Source organism: Hippopotamus amphibius, chromosome 5, assembly GCF_030028045.1.
Source record: "Hippopotamus amphibius kiboko isolate mHipAmp2 chromosome 5, mHipAmp2.hap2, whole genome shotgun sequence".
Lineage (NCBI taxonomy): Eukaryota > Metazoa > Chordata > Mammalia > Artiodactyla > Hippopotamidae > Hippopotamus > Hippopotamus amphibius.
Genome location: NC_080190.1, coordinates 30,124,268 through 30,146,029, shown reverse-complemented (window position 1 = coordinate 30,146,029; position 21,762 = coordinate 30,124,268). Strand labels below are relative to the sequence as shown.

At 40.5% G+C, this 21,762-nt stretch overlaps 2 protein-coding genes across 7 annotated transcripts in view; one reads left to right on the top strand and one right to left on the bottom strand.

Moving 5' to 3' along the window:
• The window catches only part of ENTPD7 (ectonucleoside triphosphate diphosphohydrolase 7), a 64,340-nt gene extending 53,376 nt beyond the window's left edge, over nt 1-10,964 (top strand). For 5 of the 6 annotated variants that reach the window (XM_057735120.1, XM_057735117.1, XM_057735119.1 and 2 more), the window contains one exon: nt 1,280-7,463. In XM_057735120.1, coding sequence (XP_057591103.1) covers nt 1,280-1,511 — 232 coding nt within the window. In that variant the 3' untranslated portion in view covers nt 1,512-7,463. Of the gene's footprint in view, nt 1-1,279; nt 7,464-10,854 lie in introns of those variants that run through there. The other variant, XR_009053733.1, reaches the window with a different exon arrangement.
• On the bottom strand, nt 9,497-21,721 carry LOC130853378 (cytochrome c oxidase assembly protein COX15 homolog). Its single transcript, XM_057735123.1, has 9 exons — nt 21,544-21,721; nt 20,132-20,322; nt 18,151-18,273; nt 17,675-17,861; nt 15,699-15,866; nt 14,267-14,348; nt 12,573-12,727; nt 10,877-10,990; nt 9,497-9,909 (listed from the first exon to the last, which is right to left on the bottom strand). The coding sequence occupies exons 1-9, from the start codon at nt 21,631-21,633 to the stop codon at nt 9,778-9,780; spliced, it is 1,242 nt and encodes a 413-aa protein (XP_057591106.1). The 5' UTR covers nt 21,634-21,721; the 3' UTR covers nt 9,497-9,777.
• Nucleotides 21,722-21,762: the final 41 nt, after the last annotated feature.

The window sequence follows — 21,762 nt, the reverse complement described above, 5'->3', positions numbered from 1 at the left end:
TTTTGGTGGGCCAGAATTAGAACAAAGGACATGATGCTTTTAGGGGATGTCTTGCTCTTATGTACCATAAGATATTTGGGATAATTTTTAGATGTTCTCTCCTCTGGACTATTTCAGATAAACTAAGGTGAGTTCTTAATCTTTGGTGCCTGTTTCTTTAAACTCATTACTGTCAGAAGCCAGTCAGGTGAGAGATATGGGGAACTGGAGAGTATGTGCCCCAAACAAAAGGCTGATTACTGTTGTGCAAAAGTGCTGTCCCAGCATCTGCCAACTCTCCTTTGTCAAGAGAAGACAGAAATCCATGTTCTATATGTGGTCTTCTGTTTGGAGATTAACATTTTTAAAAAACACTGAAGGACTTCCCTGGTGGCATAGTGGTTAAGAGTCCACCTGCCAATGCAGGGGACACAGGTTCGGGCCCTGGTCGGGGAAGATCCCACATGCCACGGAGCAGCTAAGCCCGTGTGCCACAGCTACTGAGCCCACGAGCACAACTACTGAAGCCTGAGTGCCTAGAGCCCATGCTCCACAATGAGAGAAGCCACTGCAATAAGAAGCCCACACCTCAGCTAGGAGTAGCGCCCGTTCGCCACAACTGGAGAAACCCCATGCGCACCAACGAAGACCCAACACAGCCAATAATAAATAAATTAATTAATTAATTAATAAAACAAAAACACTGCCAGTCAAACAGAATGAAAATGGATCTGGTATCTGGACCACAAGAGAAGGGCTTCTGTTCTAGACAGACAGCTACACTTAGGTTTACATGGCTCTATTTTTACTTCAGATCGCAATACAGTTGATTAAGTGACAGCTTTCTCTAGATATATCCTAAATCCTCAGGAAGCACAGCAACTTTTTTTTTTAAGATTTAGATATACTTTGATTTCTTGATTAGATTCAGGGGCCACCCTATTCTCAGTACCATATTTACAAACTGTGTAGGCAAGGGTGGTATGGGGTCACTGTTAAGACTTATTTTACAGATGACCAGTCTTGTCTTACTGTTCATGTTTTTGGCTTCTGTCCTCAGATTCTAGAGGGGGTAGGCCTGTGAGGCACCCTCTAGGCTGGGGAAAGGAAGGTACAGGAGGAATCACACATACCAGTCTGGGCTTGGGGCATGCTTCAGCTTTGCTTGCCCTGTGGAGCTGGTACTGTAGCATGTTTGCATGGATGGGATACATGGGTTAAAACCACTGGACCTTTTAAATCAGCATAAATATTTCTCTCCGAAACTAATGTTTCTTTCTACCTTCAACTTCTTCCTTAGGGATCTACGGCAGGAAGGCGCCCGACAGGCCCATGGTAGCTGGTTCCGTCTCTCCTTTGTCTACAACCACTATCTCTTCTTTGCCTGTATCCTGGTGGTGCTCCTGGCCATCATCCTGTACCTTCTGCGGCTGCGCCGAATTCACCAGCGACAAAGTCGAGCCTCAGCCCCATTGGACTTGCTGTGGATTGAGGAGGTGGTGCCCATGATTGGGGTACAGGTTGGGCCATGAGGCTGGACAGGTTCCAGGGAAACTCAAGTATCCAGGATTGCTGCCCATTGAATTCCACCACTTTCTCGTACTGGCCTCAGATGCTGTTTTGCCTGACTTTGTGGATGTTTGGCCTTGGAATTTCTACTTCAATATCTACTTTAATTCCTTCTCAATATCCAGGTCCTCTTCTCTGAGAGAAGCTGTAATTTAGTCTATGAAGAACTAAATGAGAGATTGGTGCTAACAAAGGGGCCCAACTTTAGTCCAATTGAAGCATGCTTCTACTCCTTTATCTGAGTGATCTGGTGTGCTCCTAGGATCTAGACTTTTCTCCCCTTGCTTAAAGCTTGAAGTTTGGCATTGGGCACACTGGAAGCCTGGTTGAAACCAAACTTGGAGCATCTGATTCAAAGCCGAAGACATTCTAGCAAGTGCAGCAACTCCTTCTTTCTCTGTAACAGAGATATCACTTATGTGGAGATCCACAGCCTTTAATAGGGATCCAAGATCAGCGGAACAGATAAGAATTTCCAGGCAACCAAAATAACATAACTTCTTTGCTTACTCGACAAAGAAGCCATTGTGAGTGTGGTCCAAGATCCCTGACATACTGTTGCTGATGTTAGTTTGTGATTTTAAAAGGTTAGAACCCTTTCTAAATGAATGGTCCATTGAAGATTTTAACCGTATGTTATCTGACGCCTGGTATGACCAGGATAGAAAATTTTTCCATGTCTATGTGCCTCACATGCTGTTTGGGCATTAATTTTTCTTTTTTGAGCCTTGTGTGCTTGTAGGGATGGAGAAACTGTGAGGGGGATTGGATTTGTCTGGTTTCAGGTCACTGTCCTCTAGGCCTATTTTTATGAGTCCTTATGTGGGAAGGTTTAAAAGAGTTCCTTTATTTCACTGCTGAGATCAATATGGAGTTTCAGAAGGGATGCATTTGGGTTGTTTTTAAAGAAGGAAAGAACAATATCAGGAGAGTGGGCAAAGGCAGTAAAATTCCAGCTCTTGTTTATTACTGTTTTTCTGAGAAATAGAAGTTCTCTCAATTTGACTCTTGGAATATTTGAAAAGAAGCAAATCCTAAACTTTGGAATAAAGATAAATCTGTTAATAATCCACATGGCAACTTTCAGAATATCTCTTAAGAGATTTCTCAGTCATAAACAGCATTTCCATTAATGGGGAGAGAGGAAAAACCATAGTAATTACATTTTTATCCGCTAACCTTTAGCAGCTTTGCGTCTTCTCTGCATTTAGCCTTCAAATTGCCCGAGGATTTCTTTTTCATCCCCTGTGGAACCTTCTTTATACTTCAATCTTTCCTCTATGTAGCCTTAAATGTCCTGCCCAAGAATACACTCCCAGAGTTAAAATAGTTTTCTTTTGTGTCAGCTTTGAGTTCTAGGATTACATGAGTAGGGGAAAGGTCCTTAACTTTAAAGGGAAAAAAAAGTGGAATTCTTAAAGAATAAATTCCATACTGGGAGCAGAAAGGAAATACGTGCTTCATAAAACTGAGAAAAATAAATCCAGATCCCCCTAGAAATAAACTGAGATGAAAATAAGTATACTGACTCTTGGTTGGTAGGTGAAAAGATAATGAGTCCTAGATAAAAATGCATCCAGCAAAGAGTCTTACAGGTTCCTTTGGAAGTACTTTTTATTTTTCCTTAGGGCTTATGTCACAGCAATTTCCTTTAATTTTTAAGATTTCTAAATTGCCTTTTCTTTGACTTCTTATCTTTGTGTCTGTACTGTGAGTGACCCCTTGCCTATGAATGCTGCTTATAAATAATGTCATCATCTGTTTCTGCTAGCCACTGCCTACTCAGGTAACTCTTCCCCTCACCTTGGTTTCCAAATACTATTTTTGGTTTTCTTGTGTGGTCTAGTCAAAGATCTTCTGAAAAGCTACCTAGTGGGCTAACAGTGATCAGTGATTTGTGTACTCAGAATGAAACTGAAGCATGGAGGAGGTGGTGATTGGTCCAGCTTGAAAGCTCTTATTAATGAAGTTATTCTTCATCCTGGATATGATAATAATAGCTACTATTTAAGAAGCACTTACTGTGTATCAGACACTCAGTTAAGAATTTTATGTATATTATTTGATCATGACAATCAGATTGGTATTATTGTGTTCTTTTTATAGTTGAGAAACTCAGGATACCTGTTTATCATTTTTTTCCATATAAATGTATTTCTTATTCTTAATTTATTTTAATTAGTCTTTGAATTTTTTTAGTGTTATATCCTGTTTATTATTTTAATATTATAGGATCTAGGCTTGTCTTTATAGAGTAAGGCATCTCAGAGTTCCATGGTATAAAAATAAGAAAGACAAATTTTTGTCATACCCCTCAGAAAAACCAAGTATTTGCCCTTGGTTCTGGGTCCTGTGCTTCTTCCAATGCTCCCAGTTAAAAATTTTAAATGAAATTTCATTAGCTAGAAACAGAAGCCATTTAACCCTTGCTGAGGGCCAATTACTTATATATACTGCTTTCTCAAAAGGAAATGTTCTTACTTATGGAATCAGACAGTCTATCTTCCCTTTAATCCTCTTTTTGCTGTCAGTTGTTAAAGATTTCTATTTGTATTTCTGCATTTTGAGTGGTTCTCATGAGAAAATAATTATGATTTCATAAAATTCACATTCCATTGGTTCCTTTGAATCTTACCAAGCAGTCTTCCTTATAACAGCAACAATGAACCTGAACTGTTTTAGTGCTTTAATTACTGACATAGGTCACAAATGTCAAAATCGAGTCAGTGGCTTATAGGAGTGAGGCTTTAGTATCCTTTGTGCTGGCACAACCCATCACTTTTCTCTGAATTCTTATCATGAGAACATAATGAAAAAATATATAATACCCAGTTATTTGGCATTACATTCACTTCAGTTGCAGTTAATTCTAAGCCAAATTATACCATCTTTCTCTCTGTACCTTAGCTCCTTGAATTGAATTTCCTTGGTCAAGGAAATTTTAATCACTTTCCACCAACCTTGTATTTATTCTTCTAATGTTAGCCGAAGTATTCTGCCTCCGCCCTCCTCAGCCTAAGAGCTCTCTTTAACTTCAGAGGCCTTAGGCAATGATTATTAAAATGTGGTTGAGTCTGCCATGAACTTGCTAAGCTAGTCATTTTAGGCATTAAAATTTATTATCACTTCCATATTTATATTTTTGTGATACAATAACTTCTCACTGGTATTATCTAAATAGATGCCTCCCCCCACCCCTATTCTCATAGTTTTGTGTTTTGCTTTTTATCAGGAGTGAAAGACAAGTGGGTGGTGTGATTTAGGGCAAAGAACAGCAGGCTTTGGAACAGCAGATTTGGATTCTAGCCCTGGCTTTGTCAGTAAGTAGCTCTGGTACCCCAGGCAAGTCACCTGCCCTCTCTGGTTTCTCTCTCACCTATAAAACAAAACGGCTACACAAGGTGATCTGAGGCCAGTTCCAGAGAGAGAACAATTGGCCTAAGGAACTAAAGGTGGAGAAGGTAGAGAAGTGATACAGTAGTTTCAAGAAGAGAACTGTGGCCTTTGGTGTAGAAGACCAGGCTTCCCTGAAGAAGCAGTGGTCATTTCCTACTTTATCCATAGCCCCTGACATGAAGGTTGGTGGGAATGGAGTTTCCAAAAACAATCATCATACATCAATTTCAGAAAATGAGATTTTTAAAGCTGAGACTTTAGAGATTTCTGGTTAACCTGTATTTTATGGATGATGAAACTGACACCCAGAACAGTAGCTACACATGCAAATGAAATGCTCATTGACAGACTCTTCTTGCAAGACTGTGTGTCTCAAAAGAACATATATTGGGTTGGCCAAAAAAGTTCATTCTGGTATTTCTGTGAGATCTTATGGAAAAACCTGAACGAACATTTTGGTCCACCCAATATAATACAGCCAACTGCAACTAATCACGCTCAATCTTTATTATAACTGCTTCTGATATTCATTTGTGATTGCTCACATTTAGGAATAAAATATGAAAGAAATACTTTGTTAGAAATAGTGTCAGAATTTCACTACAGCCATTCTAGCTTCTGTCATTATTTTAGGTATCTTTTTTAAAACAATTTGCTTAATTTTGTGCAATTTTCCTAACCACAGCATCCAAGCAATTCATGTTATGGTTACAGTCTAAATTATTTAAGATATACATGTTTATTAGAGCTACCTCATTAAGGAACTTGGTTGTAATTATTGGGCAGTTCCTAGACTCCCTTACAAAAACAGAATGCTGTTTCTTTTTGCTGTTTTTAAACTTCTTTTCAAACCAATTCAGAACTAGTATCTAATTTCCCTTTTTGCTGTGGTATGTGATGAAACTTCAACTGGAACTAAGAATTAAGGTAGAAGTAGCAGATGTTTCAAATTCTCCCCAACTAGTCTCAGATTATGCTGATTTCCCAGTCCTGCCATTAGGGCCATGTGCTCTGTCAAACTCATGAGGATTTGTTGGTATTACAAAAAATATTTGTTAAAAAATGAGGGCTTTTTAAAAAAATATCTGAATAGACTTCCCTTGTATTATTACAGGTGTTTCCTTTTCTGCCTAATAATTCATTATTTCTCAGTTTGTCAGCACCATTATTAGAGGGACAGAGGAGGAATACATCCGCTGACCATTTTGTTTCTCTGAGAGTCTGAGCAATGATATTGTTTTATCTGTAAAACTGAATCATTACCCATACCACAAGGGCATTCTACTTTTAAAATGTATTCAGTCGTTGCTTGCCATTTTTATAAAGACCAAAGCTGAAAAAAATTTTGGACTCACAGGATTATAGCCATGCATGCATGACTTCAGGCAAGCTGAGCCTCTCCTTTTTAAGTAGTGCAGCCACTCATATGCCCTCTGGCAGCCTACCACTCCTCTCCACTCTCTCCACCTCTCCAGTGTAAGGTAGCCCTGCTACTTTCCTAAGCAGCCCTTCCTACAGGGCACCTGCCAGAGTTTAGCCTGTTAAGATTGCTGATGAAGGCTCTGCCCCTAATTAGCATCATAAAATCTTTCTTTCCAAGCAAGAATCCCAAACGCTGTAATTTCTGGAACTTGTCATTATGTTGTGTTTGAAATTATCCTACAGTTCCCCTTTATTTGAAGCCCTGAAGTATATATGTTTTGTCTCCTCCATTTCTGCCTTGAGCATTGGATCCTGCAGTGTTGAAAGACATCTTTTTATTATGATCCACAACTAAAATATTCCCTTCTTGCTTTAAAAAACCAAAGGCTGCCTGCATGGCATCCCTTTTGGGGGTTGCTAAGCTTGTATGTTTTTCTAATGCTTCACGTTAAATAATAGTTTTGCTGAACATTTCTTGAAATTCTAATACTGTTAAATCAGTGTTGAACAAAATGTGCAATGCATATTAGAGACGGGATGCATTCTCCCTTATGCAGGGACATGGGTGTATATGTTACATACGCCAGTATACAACCCACCATTCACGCCGGGACTGGAAGGATAAACTGGTTATCCTACTATAATGATCATCAGTGTTGTTCTTTGCAGCCAGCATCACATTAGGCAGTGGCTAATTATTACCCCTGCCACAATGGACAGCATTTGTCAGTGTACGTTAAAGACAAAGATATCCTGGGTTGATTAAGAAAACCAGGTGTTTTAATTTCCTTTGATGTTTTAAAAACTGACAATTGATGAGAGACTATTGAAAACATTAAGGGAAATTCATTTCATCTTCCAGGTGTGATGACTTATTTTGAAAGCAGTGTCTGAGACACCAATCTGTAATCATCCATTTTCCATTCATTCATGTAATATTTGGTATGTGTCTGGTGCTGGGAATAATGCAAACAAAAGTAATTCAGATAATATCCATTCACCAGGAGCTCATAGATGGGCATAATACAATTCTATCACTAAATGCAAACAGATCTGTTTTTCCAAACTTACTCATCTTTAATAAAAGAAAAAATGAAAGAACACATCTGCAACCTGAACTTATTTAATTCATTTGGTGCTACTTTTTTGGAGGGAACAGTAGCAGTATCAGCATATGGTTCTTTGGGATGGATCAGACTGCCCTCTGCAGACTCAGTTATTAACTAAGAACAACCTTAATTTGGGCATCAGGAGATGACGGTATGGGAATCTGCCCCAGGGACTGCAGCTCCCTTTCTTTAGAGAATTCCATCTAAAAGAGGCGATACCCCATAAGCACATCAACAGGATCAACACAGCAGATTAAATGAGATCGGGTGGGGTGGAAATTTGGAGGGAATGGTCAAAACTGGTCAAACTTTCTCAGGTAACTAGGCTCCTAGGGCCTAAGCCAGTGGTTCCCAAACCTGTCTGCACATCAGAATCACCTGGGGAACTCGCTTGTTACTACTTTCAGAGACTGTGATTTAATTTGTCTCGCCTGAGGCTGGGGCTAGGCTTTTGAAAAATTCTAACATGAGGGAAGTTGGGAACCAGCTCCTGGGGCCAGGATTTTTTAAGAATCAAAGACAAACTGTCTACTTCTATTTTGCTAAGAACCACTTGAAAATGATACACTATTGGTCACACTGCAACCCAGGGAATACTGGAGTTGAAAGGGAACTGAGATCATTAGACCAGCGACTGTACAGGGGCAAATCTTAGGTCATTTATGGCTTCCAGATCTGTTTACCCTGCATAATGTTCTAAACAACTTGACAGCATTCCCATAACTATCTGGATGTTTGGTTTCTTTGAAAAATCAGATCTGACAACTCTGGACCTGCAGAGTAGCAACAAACCAGCACCCAGCAGTAGTGCAGTCCCTTAGCTGGGCACCTGCTCTCCAGTTTGCCAGTCTGCACCAGCCTGACCCTAGTTGGCAACTGATTTGGTCTGACTCTTGCCTTCTACAAACTAAAAACGAACTTTTTGCAACTTTCACCCACTGCTCCCAGCTCTGCAGCACAAAGGAAGCTCATTCCTTATTCTGCATGACGGGGCTTCAACTTCTCAAGGGCAGGATTCTTGCTTTCTCTCTAAACATTCTCCTCCAGCTGCATACCCTTAGTTCCTTCACGTGTTCCCTGTGTGAGACACATTCTGGACTCATTATCCTGGTCCCTTCCTCTGGATACATACAGGCTGGTCAATATCCTCCTTAAAAACTCTGGTACCCAGAGTGAAATGCAGCACTTGCGTTGAGGTGTTCTGACTATGGCTGTGGCACGTCTATTGATAAAATCTGAAACAGCACTAATTTTTATCAGTGTCATCACACGGATGGTTCACGTCAAGCCTGTGTCCAACTGGAGTCCGTAAGTCTTTTTTATATGAGGTGAAAATGAAGCCAGTTTTCTCTAACCCAAACTTAAACAACCTATATAATTTAAATGAAGATGCTACACTTTTGACCTGTTTAATTTCATCTTGATGGTGTCACTCTGGAACTGTTTTGAGCTGTAACTGTCATCTATTATATCAGCAATGTTGGGTTGCTCCATTCTCAAATCTGATCTTTCTGATCTCTTCATCCAAATCGCTGATTTAAAAAATAAAGTTGAATAAGACAGAGCCCTGTGAAATATCAGTAGAGGCCAAAATCACACTAATCCATTAATCAACAATTTGATTAAATACCTGAATAGATGTCCATGTACTACACTATCAAGGCCATATTTTTCTTATCCATGAGGCTGTTAGGAAACCCTTTTAGGAACTGATTTATACTATATCCCATTCATCTTACCTAGTGATGTAACAGCCTTATCACATGAGGAACTAGGTTAGTGCTTTCCCTGTTTTTGAAAATCAGAACACTAGAAGACAGCAGCTATTTCTTGCTGAGGCTATCTGGCTACTTGAGGGTATGCCAGTCTGTCCCTTAGAATCTTTACCTGATGGAAGTGAAGCTGAGATCATAAAGAATTTCTACTTAGGCAGAATCCAGGACTCAGGAGGTCAAGGAGACAGAGATCATGCAGGTAGAACCAACAGCTTGTCAACATTAAGAAACCTAAGACAGACCCTGTTAAGAAGCAAATGACAGACAATTCTTTCTCTAAATTAATCTGATTTTCAACATAGGATACAAAAGTAATAGATTTAAAAAGGAACCTTAAGCATAACCACACTTAATGACTGTCTTGATCCAGTGACTCCTAAAAACAGGCAAAGAATTTAAACAACTTGATCAATCTGGAAACCACTTGGTAGGCCAAGGTCATCCTCTCAGAAAAGTCGAGGTTCTTGTGCTCTCTGATGATCTCTCAAAAGCACAGTTTCAGTCCTAGGAAGCTGATCCTCTGAGAATTATTTTGGGACTCTTCGGAGTTCATTCATGAGCCAAAGGGCAACACTGAGCAGAGCCAGAGAGCCCGACTGGTGAGTGGCAGCCAAAGGAGTTGGGACGTACATCAGCAGAGTGCTAATGCCCAAGCCCACCTGTTACAAAGGAAAAAAGCAGTAAGCCAAGCAGGAACCACACATTCAAAGCTGAAATGACTGGCATGGAAAACCAGATACACAAATCCTCTATATTTTCCCATCAGAACATTGAAAAATATATTTTAAAATTTCACAAGTAAATATTCTTACAACAAAAGAAATTCAAACAAATTAGATAAACCTAAACGTCTCCTTAATTATTCTTCATCTAGCCCAGTTATCCTCCCCAAAGGTAAGCAGTGTTATCAGTTTCTACACACTTGTACTTTTGTATACATGTTTATAGAAAAACATACAGCTTGGTGCTTTTAAAAAATATATTGTTCTGTCACATGTTTTTTTTCACTTAACAATGTATGTCTTGAGATCTTATTATTTTAAACTGCTGTACAGTATTCCACAGTATGGATATACCATAGATGTTTAACTATTTAGGTTGTTTCCAATTTTTCACTATCACAGTAATCCCACAATTAATTTCCTTGGACATAGCTCTTTGTGCATTAGAATATCTCCAGGGCAGGCAAAAATAAGTCAATTTGCTTGATCAAAGTATTAAACATTTAACACTTCAAAAGATACTGCCAAACGCCCTCTAAAAAAAGCCATAACAAATCACGCTCTCACTAAGAATATACAAAGGTATCCATTCTCCTATACCCATGCCAATACCTGATTACCTTTTTAAAAATTTTTTTCCAATCTGACAAGTACGAAATGGCACACATTGCTTTAATTTGTTCCTCTCTAATCATAAGTGAGGCTAAACAGCTTTTCATATTTATTGGCCATTCATCATTCCTCTTGTGAGAATTGTGTATTAATATCCTTTACTTATTTTATTTTCTGGTTGTTAATCTTTTAGTCTATTATAAATATTGAAAATATTTTCTCCTAGACTGTCACCTTTCTTTTTAAATTTTGTTTTGGGGACACCTTCAGAACAAAAAGAAGTGGTTTATACCTGAGTGTACGCCAAAGCTAGCAGAGTTGCTGCTGCTATCTTGGTCCTTCGAGGAAGGGGAATTCTCCGGGAGAGGAAGTAGAGTGCTGTAATGGCAGTAACTGAAGCGATTCCCTGCAGGGCAGAAAGAGTCTCATCGAGTACCAGGAAGAAATGTCCCACCCTCTTGGTTTCCACTCACCTTACAGGTAAGCCCCCCAGATCCACTGAGTAACCACTAAGCACCTTCCCTCCCAGGCAGAGAACCACCTGCTTACTCCTCCTCAGGCTCTTCCATGCTCCTCTTCTGTTTGCCACTTCAATGCCAACCACGTATGGCTCCACCTAAAGTTTCTGCACGTATCACTTTATACACACTTACTCTCTCAGCAATCTTACCCACCTTCCAATGTGGGTGTCCCCCAGGTGTGGCCAATCAGTTTTTAAATTATTCTTTGCATCCTTATCCCTAATTTTATCTCTACTCTAATCCTATATTTTTAAAACCAGGCCAAGCCCAGCACATGAGGGTTATTGTTTTCCTGGGCTACGAGTGGAGGAGGCGGCGGTGCTGCCAGCTAGTGCTAAAAGAGATCTAAAGTCTCCTTTTCATTTCCACCTCTTCAGAAAGACAGTCTGGGACTGGCAGTAGGGCTTCCATCCCCCTTTCAGGATGTCAAGGAGAATGTTTTTCTATCATTTTCTATACCTATTTCATGTCTTTCCCTTTTCAGAGCTGTCCACGATGACAACTTCAATCAGACTTTACTTATTCCAAAACGCTGTGCAGCAGTGGGGACTAAGCCTGCACAAGGTAACTTGCCCAAGCCCCAGCATTCCCGCTGGATATGAGGCCCCTGGGCCTCTCTCTCTGGGTGACCTACTATCATCTCACACTTAATGTACCTCAGTCTGATGACACTCACACTTAATGTACCTCAGTCTGATGACATCTTCCATCTCTAGCTCAACACTCATTCCAATAGTCCCATTCCTGCTGGTGTGTTTTAAGCATGCCACAGAAAAAACTCTGGGATCTCCTTTGATCTTTCTTCACCTTTATTCCTGAAGCCAGTCTTCTATTCCCTACAACCTCTCTCAGATTCACCATTCTTCTCAAGTCCCAGTCTCACCATGAAGGCCTAAGCCCCATCACTCTCACGGCATTACTACAATAGCACTACTGCTTCTCCCCAGTCTCCTTGCCGCTGACCTTTCCCTGTTCCAATTTATCATGCCCAGGCCACCAAGCTGATCTCAACATGACCCATAGCAGGCCCTTAGTAAATATTAGCTTAAATAAAATGAGGAGTATTTATGATGCTCTTAGCTTCTTGGGGTCTGGGTTCAGCCCTGACAACTATGTGTTCAGCAACCACTGTCTTTGCACTCTCTCCTCTACTCAGCCTCATTCTGCTAAAAGACTCTCCTATACTTGTGCTGGATTGAGGGGAGTTATCATTTGCCAGATGATAAAAGGCATATTTGAAACTTTAAGAAACTGGCAGCATCCTGAAAGTCAGAATTTGGCTAGAGGGGTGTGGGCAATTAAGACAAAAACATCACATCAGAAAACTGATACTAAATTTCTTCTAAAAAGAAAAGGAAATCTAGTTCCCACTCTACCATGTCAATGTTGCTATCAGTGCTTCAGATACCCCAGAGCCTGTGAGAGGCTCCCTGTGCTTAGTAGCCAGTAATCACCAGCCAGACTTACCAGAATCCGGTGATCAAACTGCACCGTGGTGGGATTCTCGAAAACATTTTTCAGGAGTGGGGAGAAAGTAAAGAGATCCTCTGGGATCCAAGATTCTCCCATCTTGGGGAAGGAGTTGTAAACAAGCCCAGCATCCAGCCCTGCCACAAAAGCCCCTGTATTCCAGGGTAAACAGTATTTATTAAAATAAGAGGAAGAAGGGACCAAATACTTGTTCTGACATAGAAAATGTTTATTATCCCAGAGTTAGACAAAAGGAATAGTCAGAGAATAGAAAGATTTATAGCATGGGCTCTCAAACAGGGAATATACATCACAATCACCATGGAAACTTAACAACAACAACCACCTGCATCCTCACCTACTCCCACCCCAAGGTTCTGGCATGCCTCCCCTAGAGGGGTGGATTAGAAGCTCTAGAGAGGCATATTAGTTTGGAAAAGTTCCCTTAGTGATTGTGATATCCTCCTTACCTCCCCAACTGAAAACTACTCGTCTATTCCGGAACTAGCTAATTTATTCCTTCACTTCCTCAAGTCTCCACTCAAATGTCACCCTATCAAAGAGATCTCCCCAATTATCCTGTACTGCATAAGACAGCACTCCCCTACCCCACTTCTATCCCCTTTTATCTTGCTTTATTTTTCTTCATAGCACCAAACATGGTCTCACATGTTATGTTTTATTGTTTATTATGTCTTCCTCAAGTGCTCAAAAAAATCTTATAAACTAAATCCTGGGTAAACACAAAAAGCAGGTATCCATGAATTTAATGGATGACTGATCCATTATTATGATCCAAGATTCAGGTATGTTAAATCACATTCCTTATTTTTATAATTGGCATTTATAAAGTCAAAATTCATGTTCCAAAAAAAGGGGAGGAGGCTTGGGTGGATCACTGGTTTGATGGTTCTGTTTAGAGCTGTGCTATCCAGTCAAACTTTCTGTGATGATGGAAATGCTCTCTATCTGTCATCCACCTAATACAACAGCTGCTGGCCACATGTGGCTCCTGAGCACTTGAAATGTGGCTAATGTGACTGAGAAACTAAACTTTAAATTTTATTTACTTTTAATTAAGTTTAAATAGTCACATGAGGCTACTGATTATTGTATAGGGCAGTACTAGAGTAAGAGAGGTAGAGGTGTGATTTAAAGCATGAGAAAGATCTTGTGTTAGTCTCTTTGCCCCAATAAACTCCCCACCTCAGGCCATATTTGAGAGCAGGCTTTTGTCTGACCCATCTTGGTGTAGTGTAATAATAATAACAGTACTGTTTATATAATAATAGCAACTAACATGTATATAGCCTTTGCTACATGTGAGATGCTAAGTAATTCACAGATATTACTGAAACTATTATCATCTTCCCCATTTTTCTAGATGAGGTCACTGAGGCCCAGAGAGGTTATACAGCTTGTTCAAGGTCATATAGTTCATAGGTGGTGAAGCCAGGATTTGAACCTAGACAGTCTGGATCCAGGTAGATGCTCAGTATTTTTGTTCAACTAACTGGAAAGCAGGATTTTAGGAAGGGAGGAAGGAACAGAAAACGAGAGGGTGAAGATGGCAGGTATGAGAGAAGCAGGTGTGAAAAGGAAATATAAAGATGCAGGAGGAAAGCATTAGGCAAGAGATCCCACCCGAGAGTGGGATGAAGCCAGGCCACCTTTGATGAGGAGAGTCCTACCTGAGAGAGCCGTAAGAAACACCAGGCCTGCAGTTCCATGAGCAAATCGTCTCAACCGCAGAAGCTGATGGGTTTCAGGCAACTAAATAAGAAAAGAAAATCCCATAGATAAACTTTAAATTTTATTTAAAGTTTAAGCAGTTAACAAGTTTGTTTATATAAAGTTAATTTCATTTAATTTTAATTAGAATTTAAATAGCCACATGTGGCTAGTAGCTACTGTGCTGGACAGCACAGTAATATAAGGGTGAGTCAAAAACTATCCACACCCCGGCTGTAGAATTTACAGAAGTTTTAATATAACCAGAGTGCGGATAATTTTTGACTCACCCTAGTATATAGTTGACTGTCATCTCAAATCCTTTCTGTAACTAGTGAAACATAAATAAACAAAAAGAGAAAAGCCATTAATAACTAAAAAGTCATTGGTAACCTTTAAGAGTACCATTCAGAAGAGACTATTTAGGAGAGTGTGGGCACCGTGTGGGGGTGAGTATGTGGGTGGGATGTATAGAGGAAGCCAGATGACAAGAACTGGAAAAAAAGAACGGGTTGTCAGGATGTACAGCTATAGATGCAGGCAATTCATTTTAGAAGTCTGGCTTTGAAAGTAAGAAGAACAGGAATTACTCAGATGTGGATTATCTACTATACCAATGTTTCAGCTCCATCTGGCTGCCCTGTGGGACGACCACCAAGTCAACATCTCCTGTCCTTATTAGGAACCAGATCACTGGCTCCAAGTACCTACTGGACGGTTCTCCTTAAAAGTCCTACTGACATCCTAAGCTTTAATCCATGAACAGGTTATCCAGGCCAACCATGCTTTAATACCTAAAATAATACTCATTTTAAAAATACCTAATATATTCCTTTAATCAGCATACAGAGAAAATACTTTTAGGCAAGATCACTATGGTTTACTGCATTGTTAGATCTGCTGAATGGTAGGGTGCCCATGTAAAGAACAAACAGCTCAACACAGCTACTGTACACCACTAAAGGTCCACAGACAGCTTTCATTCTGGCCTTCCTCACCTCTCCATCCATCATCCCTCTGGGAGTCAGAAGTAAAGTGCTTGGGTATCTCTTGTTGTTGATACTTTTTCCTTCTTTTTCTAAAATTCAGGTTTTGGCTTTCTTGATAGGCAATGCTGACAAAATATTCGGCTCCTATACTAATTCTCCTTTGAATAAGCTGCTTCAGCCCAAAAGAATAACTGCAGTTTTTACTTTGCCGTCCCAAAGCTATCCAGAGTCCCAAAGTTCAATATTTCTCTAAACTTTGGTTATATCTAGCTTCTGGTAAACGGAAAGATGTTACTAAGGGAATGCATGCATTTTGACATACAACTTCCCATTAGTACCATGCCATTTCTCTGACCTTGTCAGCATCTGTGCAGATGTGTTAAACAATACCGACTGACTTTACCGTGTGCTGAGGTAGCAGCAGTGACAGCGAGGTCCACAAGCTGGCACAATAAAGCACAAGGGCTGATCCAAGGTGGGCAGCGAGGCGGTACTGACTGACTCGAGGGATGTCATGGGAATCTGGTTTCTCTTCTAATCCACTTTTCACCATATACCATCCCAACAGGCCCTACACCCAAAAAGAGAAGAGGCAAACAAAACAAGGTTGAAGCTGTCTATTCAACTTTACTCTCTGAAAAAGTGAGTACTCCTACCTGACCCCTCCTTTCCATACCCTCCCATATCCCCAGTATCCCAGGTATCAAGACCTATCCAATTTCCACATATAGCACCATAAATACTTAAGCACTATTTAGATGAACATTTTATTGAAGTAGAAGCCAAATATAGAAAAGTACACAAAAGTGTATTTGGGCAAAACCTTACAAATAGTTGACATGATTTAACATTATGTAAACCAGTGAAATGTGAAAGTAAAAAGACATTTGATTCTATAAAAACTAGACTGAATGTCTTGGAGAAGCCTGACAAAGATAACTGCTTAAAAACAACTACTGTCACAATAGGTGGGAACAGACAATCATAAAAGATGGGGGGTGGGAGTCATAAAAATATGTAAGGCATTTCAGGCAAATTGGTTTACAAGTGTTTAAATTTCTACTCCTCTTTTAAAAAAATGGTAATGAAAATACATGTTTAAGTTTAAAAGTTTAAGGTATATATTTATTCTGTGATTCCGTTTTAACTGACTTTTTCAGTTAACCAAACCGTCAGTTCTAGTCGTATCATATCAGATGCCCTTTCACCGTGACCCTCCCCAGCCAGCAGAATCATGTTAAAGAGGTGGGAGAATCCCACCTCTTCTAAATACATACTCCTCAGGAAGTCTTTTTGGGTATTTCTTTCTGCCTTCATGATTACGCTAGATGTCCTAACTATCTTGACTTCATCTGCACAGGGCGCTGGAAGAGGAGGGAGTACACAGTGTGCTTTGCCACCCCTCACTTTCTTCCTCCTATAACCCCATCTGCCATCTTCAAATTTTTGCCTCCCTGGAAGTCTGTCTTAAGTGGTTTTCAGTTTTTTGTTTTTTAATTCTGAAACAAACTTTCACTTTGTTTCACCAACCCTCCCTAGTTTCTATTAGATTTTTATTAATGTCTAACTATTATCTGTTACTCTTGCCTCTATTTTGTCTCTTTCATCTCCCTCCTTAATTCCTTCTCATTGGTTTGTATTCTTACCACTCTGAGTTGAATCAACCAATTAGCTTCCTCCTGATCAAATTTTGATATTTCTTTGATGCTCTGAGATTCTCCCTTAGGGCCTGTATACCTTGAGCCAAATACTCACATGTGTCTTCTCTAACATCCCTTTCCTTGGCTTTCAGGCTTCCCTAACCCCTTAACGGTGGGAATCACTCAAAGCTCTTTTCCTTAAGAGAAGTTCAACTTATATAATTTTAATCACCCTTTATACTTGAATTATCTCTCAGGCACATCTGTATTCTAAGATTCTTCATTCCACAAAATGTTTCTTTTAGAATTACCCCATTTGCTTCTACAGCCATTCCAGCATAAGGATCCCACTTCCCCATAGAGCAGGCAAGTTAGAAAAAGGGAGGAGACGAGAACCCAGGAGCAGAGCCATGATGGGAAAGAAACTCTAATTCTTGTGACACAAAAACATATTTACAGTGCTTACTGATTCCAGGCATTAAACTAAGTACTTTACATGCATGATCTCACTTTATATTCACACAACCTAAGCGGTAGGTTCTATTATTATCCCCAATTACAGGTAAGGAGACCACAGCCTACAGAGGTTAGACAACATGCCCTACTAAGTGACAGAGCTGGCCTTGAAGCCAGGCCTGTGACACTAAAATCCATGCTCTTACCCACTTTGTTACACTCTGTTAAAAAACAATACCAACTTGGAAGCTCCTGAGAACATCTCTGGTTTCCCAAATCTCACCTGGAAGCAAACTAAACCACAGAGGGCAAGAACACGTCCTTTCAGGCCACGGGTGAGCCAGCCCTTTCTCCAAAAGTAGGCAGCAGGCAGGATGTATGCGAGGCCTACGAGACGACCCCACATTCGGTGTGAGTACTCCATGTACCAGATGAACTTGAATTCTGCCAACGTCATATCATGATTCAAGCTGGGTGAAAAGGGAAGTCAAAAATAAGAAAGAGAAAAAAATCCACCTGGTTTTTATTTCCTGGTAGAATGCAGGAACATTCTCGGTTTTGAAGCTTGATCGGTCTGCCTTCTTCCTCATCAGCGACCTCAGAATCACTTTAGAATTGGAGGTATAGAGTAGGGAGCTCGCTAAATATAACTGAACCAAATAGCAAAAAATAATAGAACCTACCATTCTGAAATGTTTAAATAAACAAAAGATCGAGTGGGCCTAGTGGGATGTTTACCTGATTTTCTACAATACTTACATTTTAAATTCTGGAAACTGCTGATATTTTTGGAATTCTGCTTCCCATTCCTCTTGGCTTGCAGGTGGCTTCATCTCCTTTATTAAATGCCAATCTACCATAGAGAGGCCAGACTCTGTTAACCTTAAGATAGGAAAGAAATCTGAGTGTGTGTGTTAAATTTGAGTGTGTATATGTTTGCACACCACACTGGATTACTCATAAATGGTTTACAGCAGCAAGTGGATCTGAACTTGACCCCTATAAAGGTAAACACATCACTTCATTGTTTCCTCTTTTGACAACTTGCTCTTGCACAGAATTCTGTCACAAACAGCTACTATCATGTACAAATTTCTTTACTCCTTGTTCTATTTCATTAAACTCTCCTTACTTCTTTCACTAGCATTCCTTGACAGATAAAATCAACCCTGAGACCAAAGAAATGTGCCTTAAATGCGTAACCAATATTATTTACACAGCAGAATAGACTGCTACAGATATAAATCAGTTTAGGTTACTGAATGAATTTAAACACAATAAAACTCAAATTTGTTGCAGTTTCCCATAACAGCCTATGTAATACATAAGGTATTTTGAAATAAGGGCACAGGGAATGTGGAGAGAATTTGAGGAACACATACTTTATTAACACTAGAAAGTATTTTCACAAAAAGAGGTTAGGGTTCCAAAAGTAAAAAAGCTGGTATCAGGTCTGAGGCAGGAAATGCACAAGACAAGCCTGGAACATCTTATCTAGAAAGCACGGAATCAAAGGTTACTAGGGTCCTGTCAAAAAAACTCTGGAGTTGGGACTTCCCTGGTGGTCCAGCGGTTAAAACTCCATGCTCCCAATGCAGGAGGCCCAGGTTCGATCCCTGGTCAGGGAACTAGACCCTGCATGCTGCAGTGAAGATCCCTCATACCACAACTAAGACCCAGCACAGCCAAATAAATAAATATTAAAGAAAAAAAGACTCTGGAGCCAATCTGAAGATAGTCCAACTGACTAAAGATCGGACAATCTGTGCAAATCATCATCAGTTATAATGGATTGAAACATATCAAATATATTTTAAAACTATGAGCTCATGATACTTAAAAACTCACTTTATTGGTCACGTTTGGAGAATTCTTGGGAACCAATTTGTTTTGAAAATTCGTAAATAAAGGGAAAGGAATCAAGTGTTTATCTTGCCTTTCCTAACACATTGTACTTTAGGATAAGCAAACTGCTGATGAGAGAAAGTTTCTCGTTACAGTTGAGCTAATAAGATACCTATTACAATTTTGCAACTCTAATGAAATAATGGATTTAAGCAATGATCATCAATGGACGTTGACATCTCTAATAAACACCAGATATTTATGAATGCTCTAATTACCTATGAAGTACAGTATTTTGCCCCCTGCCCCCAACCTGAATCTGATCAAGCAATAAGTGGTTTACAGGAAATGCAGGGGACAATGGAACATGTTAAACACCATATGTATGCAATCAGCAACATCCAGACTGTGAGAAACTCCAAAGGACAAATGACTTGGGTTTCTTCAACAAAAACAAAAACTGCAAAGGGGGTGGGGGAGGTGGAGGGAGTAGAATCCAAATCTATAAAATCTCTTTATAGATTTAAAGAGATCTAAGAGGCATGCATAGGAACCACCTGTGAGGTATGGATCTTACTTGCTCTTAATTCAAACAAATTGTACAAAATTTTCATAACAAATTTTAACTCTGACTGGAGGGGAAATATACACAATCAATACACAGCTAACAGTTAAGACCTGAACCAGTCTTTATGAAGGGTTTCTACTAGTAAAACCATAAACTGTTCTATGGCTAAGACAAGCCATCAGACATGTTCCCTCTCTTAAGCCTCAGTTTCTGCATACATAAAATGAGGGAGCTAGATTAGATGATTTCTAAGGTCCCTTCCCCCTCATCATCCTGCACTTCTACTGATGACCCAAATAGCTGACTCACTATGAACAAATTACTCACCTCGTTACTCCACCAAGAATAACTGCTCCAGCCACTGTTCCACTGCAGACCAGGAGCCATCGGCCCACCACCCGCTCAGCAGCCTTTGAAGGAAGGGATACTGTACCCTTTCCAGGTTGCAAAGCTACTTCAGAGATGGTGCTGTATCGCCCTGGCCTCAAGGGGCGCCTGATCCCACAGCGGCAACCACACTAAGGATCCAGACAGACAAATTACAACTGGAGAAAGAGGGAAAGGCTTCACTCCACTGCTGCTCACACTCGCTCTCACTCTGTCTGGTGTGGAGTACCCTGAATGGCCACATTTCCACTGCTACTGCCTTGGTAAATCATCATCTCTTATCTGGACTGCATCCACCCTCAATTGGTTTGCCTGCCTCCAATCCATCCCCACACATGAACCTTCTGGTCTCTGCATACTGTCCCCAGACTTAACTCTACACCTAAATACGGAGTATTTTCTTTCTCCTATGGGTCTTTAAATGATTCTTCTTTGACTGGGGCACTACTTGTCCCCTGACTGATAATACCTACTGCAGATCTCAGCTTAGATGTCACCTCCTCTAGGAAGTATTCCCAGACTCCCCCACATCTGCAACAGGTCACTCTCCCTGCACACCATACCTCTCCATCACACACTGCAATGTACCATTCAGTACACAGAGGTTTGTCTCTATCTCCCACTAAGCTATGAGCTGTGGGACAGCACTGTTTCATCTGTCTGGCTCTTTCCCGCTTGCAAACTTCCTTTGAAACACAGTTCCCTTACATAATAAGACCTTACTAAAGATTTGACAAATGAGTTACAAATGAATGAACTGTGACTTCCTCTCGGGCAGGAAGCTTTTGGTATTTTATCTTTTGCTTCCCAGTTCCTAACACATAATAACCACGCAATACTTATTAGTTCAGCGAATAGACGCCCTCTCCTGACTCTATTCCTAAGAGTCCAAAGATTCATGTTCCCTTTCCTGCTTCTAATTAACTAAGTAACTTTAGACAAATTAAGCCTCAACTTACTTCTCTGTAGAATGGGGTTATAGTCCCTAACCTGACTACCCGGGAGCTTTGAGCAAAAATCAAATATATGCGTAAAAATCACTGAGCTTTTACTATGTGCTAAGCCCCTATGTATATTAAATTATCTAATACTTACAACAACCCTTATGAAGTAGGTGCTCTGACCCCCATTTTGCAGATGAGTAAAATGAGGCACAAAAAGGTTACCCAACTTGGCTAATAGCACACAGCTAGTAAGTGGTAGGTCCAGATCCGAACTCAGGTGCCCTGGACACAAGGAAATGCGCTGTGAACTCCAAAGAGCTACGGAAACGTGCTGTGTGAGGATTCTCTCTCTCCTGGCCCTTTCACTCCATGCCCTCTTCCGTGACTCAGTCCGCTGCGGTGCCGTACCTGTGTTGCAGGCGCGGCCCTAGGAACCAGGAGCCGGAGACATGGGCTCCCCATCAAGGCCTTCAAGGGCGGTAAGAATAACCGCTGCATACTATGAACAGTGCACAACTGCCAGCTTCACACTCCTGCGCTCTGCGGTCTCCTTCCTCCGCCACCGATGGGAGGAGTACTTCCGGGTCACGCAGCACAAGCCCCTCCTTTTCAGAGGGCCGCGGCGAG